At 34.1% G+C, this 9,674-nt stretch overlaps 1 protein-coding gene across 1 annotated transcript in view; it reads right to left on the bottom strand.

Annotated features, from left to right (window-relative positions):
- Window positions 1–9,674, bottom strand: part of LOC129226142 (caskin-2-like) — a 494,018-nt gene that overhangs the window by 233,012 nt on the left and 251,332 nt on the right. The window contains exon 9 of the mRNA XM_054860742.1: window positions 2,630–2,724. Coding sequence (XP_054716717.1) covers window positions 2,630–2,724 — 95 coding nt within the window. The remainder of the gene's footprint in view (window positions 1–2,629; window positions 2,725–9,674) is intronic.

The raw sequence follows: 9,674 nt of genomic DNA, 5'->3' as shown, positions 1-9,674 counted from the left end.
ATACGTATGCTATTCAAAAGTGATAGATGATTAATTGAACCGTTTATTTCAAAAACCAGTCAATGGACAAGCTTTAAAATTTAAAAAAAAAAGCATTTTTTAACCTTATTTTTAAAAAATTCGATAAGGATTACTATATTTTAAACTAAAGTGAATACATATGTAGATATATATATATATATATATATATATATATATATATATATATATATATATATATATATATATATATATATATATATATATATATCAATGTTGAAATCGCATTTGAATAGTTTAATGTGATAATACAACGGTTTTCTTAAAACTAGAAATTTTGTCATTTGACTGGTTTTTGAAATAAACGATTCAATTAAAATGCTTCCCCGTAAGTTTGAACGAAGCAACTGCCTGTTTGGTGATATTTTGATAGTTGAAATTTTAACCCTAACACCAGTGGATAGCGTTCATTGTTGACCACTTTTTCGTTTCTTCTTTCTCCTAAAATAACAGTCTTACCAGTAAAACAATTAAGATACCAGATCCAGTTTAGCCTCGTCAAAGTAAAGCATTTCTCCGCATGTCAAACATTACGAATAAAAAAAAAAATTTATCATATTATCATGTTATGGTGCGAGTTTCATAGTTGGTGACGTCAGGAGCGTTACTTGATCAGTGAATTCCCTATTATGAGGATAAAGATGCTATAATGGATAAAACATGACGGATTTGAGTACTACGTTTTGAGTTTGATTTCAAAGAACATGCTCATATACACACAAATGGTGAGATTATAGCGCTCCTCGGCATCGCCTATTAACTTATGCAGATAGGAATTAAGAAAAAAAAAATGCATAACAAATTCTGTAGAAGTTCTTTCTCTGCCGTCGTTGTGCCATTGCTAGGAAAACAACCTGTCATCGCCATTTTGCAGTATAATACCCATTTCATACCCATTTTTTAAAGAAATGCTACATTTATTTCATACACAAATTTTCCTTCAAAAAGCAGACGCAAAACAGTAGATTTTCTTTTTTAAAAACCTGGAGGAAAAATAGCAGATTTTATGTTAAAAATATTTTAAGGCAAGCTTTTTTAATTAAATTTCATTCGGCATTAAACACACTTGAAAACTGGCACTCAAAATGACCACAGAAGTTTGACTAAACATTTACGAATTAAGGTTTTAATGGAAATAAACACTAATTTTACTTAGTATACTTTTAAAAAGTCCTAATAATAATGCAGTATAATAGCAGGAAATATAATGTTTTATTGAATAAAATAATTTAAAAATTGTATTTTGATATGTAAAAGGTGAATAAACTCAATAATTTACCGACAAGATGGTTGAAGTTTTACAGTCAATTAAAAACTAGTGCAAAAAGCGTATCTAATTTGGAGTGCCTTTTGCAAATTTAATTATTTTTATCTTGTTCGATCTATGGAGAGTTTGTAGCAGTTTTTAAAAGTAATTTTAGTCAAATCACCTTAAAAAGCAAAAGAAACTATACTTATGTGGGAAATCGGAACACCGCATAAAAATGCGAAAAGTTTCCGCGAAAAACAGTAGCTTCAGCAGGTATGTAATTTTAAGACTTCCAAGAACACTAGCAACAGGAAGTTGCTGGTCATAATGAATAATACAAAATGTCCACCTAAACTTGAACAACCGCCTGTAATTAACAACTTTTTTTTCGTCTAATGGGGGCAGCGTTTTAGGCTATTTAGCCTTTAGCAGACCTAGTGCGATCCCCCGATACAGCATCCAGTCTTTATGTGCCACCATTAAGGCCCGGATGTCAATGGCACGGATAATTTGGACGCCCAGTTCCCACCAGATGGAGGCACCTGGGCTCTCTCACTAGGGATTTCTTAGGGGGGCTCACTATGGGCCTTTAAGAGGGGGGTTCACTAGGAATTTCTTAATTTTGCCGAGGGAATTCTAAGCCAAACGAATACCCAAGGGATCTTTTACATGACACATAATCATATGATGTGGGCGCTAATGATTTTCATCATTTCGAAAATCCACCGACTGGCCATCCTAGGTCAGAACCTGGGTCCACTGGCGTAGAAGGCCAGCGCCTAACCATCACGCCACCAGTCGGCTTATTTAACAAATTAGAACCGGTGAATTATTATAACTGGTGTTACGCCAAACCAAAATCAAATGGTTAAAAACGTAATAGTGATGTTTCTTTAAAAAAATATTTGAAGAAAAAAAAACGATTTAAATTAAAAAATACTTTTTCTCCGTTAAACATGATTTTACACCTTCTAGGTCATACAACCACGCATAAAATGTAACTAATAGTTTAAATTATATTTTAATAAATAAGAAAAATAAATAAATAAATAGAATAAAACTTTGTTTGCGTAGACAGTTTGAGATACAGTGTGGCTCCGGTAACTTGATGCTTAACCTTCGACCAGCCCCCTTATGTTTGAGCTGAAAGAAGAGACATGCTTAGATTGGCACAACGCCATTGGTAACGCAACCCGCCTTTCGTCACCCCTATTTTAACATATGGAGCTGTTTAAGCTTCAGCGTATCGGAAATCAACTTGTCAGAGTCAGACTACAGACACCACTGTTAGTCACATGATATAGGCATATTCTGAATGAATAAACAAATGAATACACTTACCGTCACCTGTTGTCCTTCCTTCAAGGGTAGACAGTTGGGGTCGGAGGGTTCATCGAAGTCTCGAATGGCCCGTGCTTGTACGGCGTTGATGATTTCTGCAACGGAGAAAAGAATCAAAGATCTGGTGTTGAAAAAAGACACAATTAACTTCCGTAGAATTTCGATTTTTTTTAAATTCGGTTTTTCTTTTCTTTTTTGCATCTAGAATTTAGAATAATAACTAAGTCGAAAATATGTATGGATTCGGTTTGATCAGAGACGTGATGGAAAGGTGAACATCTGGTTAATAGGAGGAAACGGAAGAAAATTTTGGATTTCAGGGACGCCAGTTTGCTGAATTCGAAGTAGGTATACATCGAAATGAACGAAATGCGAGCATCAGAATTCCCTCGATCTTTCTCCTTTTGATCAACTCAAGACGTTCACGTGGAATCGTTTTAAAGCTTGGCAATTTTCCACAGAAAACGTGTTCGGTCATTAGTTCTTTCTTTTTTTCTTGACAGATGTAGAGAATAAGAAACTTTATCACGCAACTTCTTCTTTTAAGACATTTCTCACATTCTCGAAAAAAAAAGGCGGGGGGGGGGGGGGGAGACCAAATTTGGAAGGAAAAAAATTAATAAAAAACAAACAACAGATTTAGTTTAATAATTTGAAATTATTTATATAGCTAATTAGCTAAAATCTATTTTATGGAGTGCAAAAAGATTTTAAAACATCTGCACCTAAAACGTAAATTCAAAAGTATTTTTAAAACTTTCATGGATTTATCTGGTTTTGATATCTGAGATAAAAGGGGAAAGAATCAGTTTTGTTTACTTTTTGTAATAACAGCACATCTTTATCTTTACTAATAATAAAGCTCTAAGTCTCTACGTCTGGATGTCGGGATCTCTCTCTGTCTGGATGTCTGGATCTCTGTGACCCGCACAGCGCCTAAACCGTTCGGCCGAGTTTCATGAAATTTGAGACAAAATTAGTTTGTAGAATGGAGGTTTGCGTCTTGAAGCGGTTTTTCAAAAATTCGATTTTTTTCTTTATCTGTTTCAATTTTAAGAACATTTTACCCAGTAAATTATTATAACACTACGAAATTATCATAACGTGAAACCGTAACATGGGCGAGTAAATAAACGTAGCAAATTGGTGAGAAATTCATTATCCATTATTTGTAAATATACAGGTGAACCAAATAACCTTTTAATTTTCTACTACGGGCAAAGCCGTGCGGGTACTACTAGTATTTTAATAAAAAAGATCTAAACTGCTGTGGATTCGTTACCACTTTCATTTCCAATTACATACCCACGCATATGAAACAAAGCGAAATACTCCGATGCAAAGTCTACAGTGAATAAAAAATAAAATATTTCACTGAAGATATCAAGCCTTATTCCAACTAGACAAACCGACTTAATTTCACTAATTGTGGAAAGTCGACTCCCAATAGATGCAACGACGGAAAATTGAGACAAACGGAAATTTACTTCCCATAAATCCGTCGGAAAAGGGAGTTTCTAGCTTGAAAACGTCGGTCGATAATGCTTTCTAGTAATTCGATAGTATTTTGGATGGTTCTTTGGGGAACTGAGGCCAGCACTAGCACTCTCTAAACGATGAAAATTGTGTTAAGAGTTCTCTATTTGATTTTAAATTCTATACAATTGGAGCGAAGTTGGAAATAAAAGGTTTGCTGGGGGAAAGCCGGCAAAATTTTAAGTAGAGAAAATGGGTAATTTTTTTTTTAAATGGAAATGACAATTATTTAGAACAAAAATTTCCATTGCATAACACTTAGGGTTCGAAAGTATCATGATATTTTCGAAAATATCCGATATTTTGATATGTGTCTTATATTTTGATATACAATCCGATATTTTCAATCACCACAAACTAAAGTCTTCAAAATAGTAAATGCATCTGGAAATCACTCTTTATTTTCCTACATTGTTATTACAATATGCAGACTTAAAATTAAGTTTTTTCTCATTATTTATATCTAATATTTCATTTAACATTTTTATCAATTTTAATGGTGTTAATTTAGCATTAGCTGTTTTACTCATTTTTCTGTTAGCTACTTTAACACAATGATTCAAAAATAAAAAATATGCATTAGTCGGTGAACAGTCAAAAGACATTTTCTTTTTTTCTGACCAATGTTTAATGTTTAATTCGGCACTTCAAATATGAACTAAACTGTAACATTACTGATAATTTTATGAATACAAAATAAAAAAATAATATAATATTACTTTGTTGTATTAATGATGTAATAATATATCATACAAATGTAGTACATAGCATTTTGGTTATTTAAAATAATAAATGAACAATATTACTATGATTAATATAATTTTTACTTTGAAAATACCGTAGTTGAAAAAATAAATATCGAAAATATCAAAAATATCATGGTATTTTCAAAGTAAATATCGAATATTTTTCGTGATGTCTATCAAAGAACCCTGATAATACTATACTCTTTCAGCGGAAAAGATATACCGAGAGTAAATAAATAGGTTGCCAGAAAGTTTGCCACCCTGCCATTTTGGAGTTTTTTTTTTCTGGAACGAAAAAAAAAAGTAATACAATACTATTCACATTCTCCGCCTGCTTGGCGCTGTTTTGTTCTTGCCCAAACCAAAAATGTGATTTCTTTGTTAATATCTAGTCTATATTTCCCGTGAATGCACTATAGTATGTGCTGAATCGTTTAAAATGTAGACCAGTGGCCACATATCAATAAAAACTCATCAATGTCCAGATCCGTGAATAAAAATACGAAAATACACCTCATATTTTTTACATGCCTCGTGGCATACTGTGTGGAACACGAGGAGTTTTTAAATTGTATTATTTTTAAAAAAAAATTACACAGTCCAATTCTGGAATCTGAACATTAAAGCTAATTAGCTCACTGAACGTGCCAGAAAAAAACTATTATCAAGAGCCCAAGAACTATTAAAGACTAGCAGATTGGCAATACGTAGTTTTACGATTTTAATACGTATCCTCATTTTTTTTATAGCGAATGATCGAGTACGCTCCTGACGTCATCACCAATGGAACTTGCTCCATGACATGATAATTTGATTTTTCCTTTTGATAATGTTTGATATGCAGCGAAATGCTTTCTTTTGACAAGGCTGAGCTAGATCCGGTAACTTAACTGTTTTACTGGTAAGACTTTCATTTTAGGAGAATGTAGAAACGAAAAAGTGGTCAACTATGAACGCTGTCTTAGGGTTAATCCACTGGAGTTCGGGTTAAAGTTTCAACTATCAAACAATCACCAAACATGCAATGACTTCGTTCAAATGTAGAAGCAATTTCCACCCGTCATATCTTGACGGGCGATTTTCTTTTTGAAATTTAATTGTGAAAAAGTACGCTCAGGATCCGCCCCAAACCAGATTTTTTTCTAACTCGGATATTCGTAGATACGGATATCTAGCACGTCACAACATAACACTACTTAAAGATCGACACGATAACCAGCTTGTGTGGGAAGTACATAAAATATATTTTGCATGTAAATGTTGGTGCATTCGCATAATAACCTCTTTTTAGAAAATAAAAAGTATTCCTAATTATAAAATTATATAGTTATTTCTATTGTTCAATACTTGAAGTAAATTTATAATGAAAATGCTAATTACGTGCAATTATGATTTTCATAACAAAATATAAAAAAAAGTCCTACCGAAAAATATGAACAGTATTCTAGCATATCAATAACTAAAGTGTTGATATTATTAAATGTTAATGTTAATTTGTTTATTCTTTTCTATATTACTTTCACACGCAACGAAAAAAGATGAAATAGCATTTAGTTTAATTACGTTAACAAGACAGTTATTTTTTTTCACTCGAAAACATCTTTGATGAAAATAATGCTTTTCTAAAAATGCAGTCACCGTCCACTGCTTTCATGCTAGTAATATTTTTCTTTAAGATATATATTGCAACATTAAATAGAAAGTAATATATTTAGTGTTGTTTTCATCATGACTAATGTTTTCATCCTAAAATTTCTAAGGTGTCATTCAGTCGAATAAAAACATCCTTTATTAACAAATTTTCAGATTACTATAAAAAACAGAAGTTTACTTTACTTTTTACTTCACACATATTTTAATTCAAAGGGAGGGAGGAATCCATAATTTTAGCAAAAATTTCAAAAACTCTATCTTATTTGATAAACTTAATTTTTTAACATATTTTTAAAAGAATTAATCACAGCAATTTTTTTTCTTCTTTTTCATTTTTTTAAAAAGAATATTTCATAGTAAAAATAAAAAAAGTCGTCTGCTTTGAAATATTTACTTCTACTTCAATTGTTGTCTTCAAAATGATATATTTCATGCATTGATATAATTACGTTTTCACCGTCGCAAAAAATATTCTGGAAAACATCCGACTTTATCTATAAAATGGCAAAAATATTATTTTAAATTAATCCAGTCCCACGTGAAGAAGAAAAAAGCGCCGACTCGGCATTCCTGACAGAGCGACATCCGGGTTTCGAATACTTCGGAAGTGCCATTAGGCTTAGGAATTTTATTCGTAAGAGGGATTAAAAAGTCGCACCTCTATCTATTTGGCTTGGGAAGAGCTAGGAATGGATCTTGAGAATGAAAAGCGAAGATGGTTTTGAAATCTGGCGAAAATAATGACTACTAAGCGAAAACTTTCAATAAGACTGGAGCAGCAATGCATTATTTCATTACAGAACGATTTTTTTTTTTTTTTTTGGTTTTTCATATTTAAAATACGTGAGTCCAAAATGAATGCAGGACCTCAATATGAATAGAGAGAATCCATCGAGATTGCAGCACATGGAATTTCATCAGGAAATTTTAGAAAGATCTTTTAAATATGTGAAAAGTTAGCATCTTTTCGTCTTTTATTTCGCTTTTTGACGTTTCGGTATCGGTACATAAGCTTTTTTCACCAATACTTGAATAATAAGTATAGAGTAACAAAATTTGTAAGAGCTTAAGAGCCAAATAAAAAATTAAGGTGCCAGAAAAATTATTTCTTAGATTTGATAAGAACATTTAGTGCGACTTTCCTTCTGAAAGATTCTGGCTCTGACACAACAAGTGCAGAACCCCCTCAGAAATTTCCCGGGGTGAGGGGGGCATGTAACAAGCGTGGTGGCGTCAGTGGGGCTGATCGCTCCCTTCATTAGGCTAGATAAAGGAACTTTCCACCAGCAGATTTTCGGTACTAAGCTACTAAAAACGTAATTGAACATGATCTTTGATGATGTTAAAGAAAGGGAACTTCGGGAAACCGGAAAAGTTTCGGAATTGAAGTCCTAAAAATTACGGGCCATCTCTTTTTACGTTAGGGGAAAGGATGGGGCTCGAAACTTGAGGAATTACGAATCCGCTGCAAGGGGTAAGTAGTAAAAATCAATCGTACTACTTTTGAAAAATTTCTGAATCTGCACTTGGCATGAGCCTCCCAGTTGCGCCGGTGGATTCGACACCTGTGCTTTATGACCAGGGGCGGACTGGGTCCCGCAAGAGGACGTCAACCTTGGTCTCTACAGGGCGCAAGGAAAAAAAAAGGTGCAAAAGGGAAAAAAAAAGTTACAATAAAAAACAAAGAAATAAATTAAATTAAATGTTAAAAAAAAGAAAAAGAAAAAACGATAGTACACAAATTTTAGTAGTTTAAAAAAAAACAAAAAAAAAAAAAAGCCAAGAGAAGTCGCACAGGTTTGTAAGCACAAAAAGGTATTTGCACGAAACTATTAAAAAATTAATTAATTTATAAAAATAACTTTTTTACATAAAAAAGGTCTTCAGGCTTGAGGGCGCATCGGCCCGCGGGCCAGTCAGCCTCTGTTTATGATATGTGTTTCTCTTGAAGCAATCGTCTAGGTACGCTTGCCTATCATTGACATCAAACTAATATAACGAGAAAAACATTTGTAGTGCAGTAGGCGCCAGTTTTTCGTAGCCCACGTTCGGTAGCGAACAGCGTCCCACGCGGCTGTCCCTCCCACCCGTCCATTTAATTCGACGATAGGAGTGCAGTATATCGAGACGAGAGCCCCGTGCCACTAGTCGTACGGAACGTGGGTTGCGTGCCTCGACAGGGTGTGGCGTGCACAGGAGCCTTTATTTGGCGACGACTTTTACAGCTATCGATAGCCCTTATTTACCTTTATGGGAACATCTCTTCAGGTAGGACAGATTCGTACCCCCAGGTAATGAGACAAGCCGTAATTTGACACGACGGACGCGCCATTAAATATGGATGAGAACCGAGCTGGTGTGAACAAATCTCGGTTGTTCATATCAGTTCACAATTAAAGGGGGAGGGGGGTGACCTTGCCCTTAGAAGCCTTGTGTCTAAGCCATATTGCTTATCATAATACGTTAATTTACACACAGTTAGGGACTGTTCCGATCAAAAAAAACCTCTGCGCTATGTATATACGCACTAACGCAGTCAGAATTTTGTACTCTTCTCACAACAGTAGGATAGTTTCGGATGACAATGCGTTATATAAAAGAGGACTTGTATAGTGCATTCAGCGAGACGTGATAGTGAAAGTCAAGAAAGCAACGTGACACTTGGCGATACCGTTGTCTGTTTGGCGCTGGAAGGTTGAAAACAGAGCCAATAAGATAAGCGAACTGTTCGTGAACAGAATCGCCAATAGAACGAGTAATTCATTAAAAGTGGCAAATGTAGCCCTCTTTGTTAACTTCTATTATCACTTCTCCTTGAATGCAATATAGAGTGGTCAAGGGAGAACTCTAGGATTTGAACACGAGTTAATGAAACGCGTGGAATTGCAGAATTTATAAGTGTGGAAGAAACTGATGAGCAAAATTCTGGACAGTCAAGCCAATATAAATCAAGCAAATGCTACCTAGTTAGCCAGACAATGGAACATATATGAAACTTAATTGTTGAAGCGGCAATCCTTCGGGGCACCTACAACTTGTTGAGTCTATCCACTATGCGTGAAGCACATAGCAGACTTCTTAGAATGCCTATTATGTTAGAGTACTACGTC

The sequence above is a fragment of the Uloborus diversus genome, chromosome 7, assembly GCF_026930045.1.
Source record: "Uloborus diversus isolate 005 chromosome 7, Udiv.v.3.1, whole genome shotgun sequence".
NCBI lineage: Eukaryota > Metazoa > Arthropoda > Arachnida > Araneae > Uloboridae > Uloborus > Uloborus diversus.
This window is presented reverse-complemented; position numbering and strand designations above follow the sequence as displayed.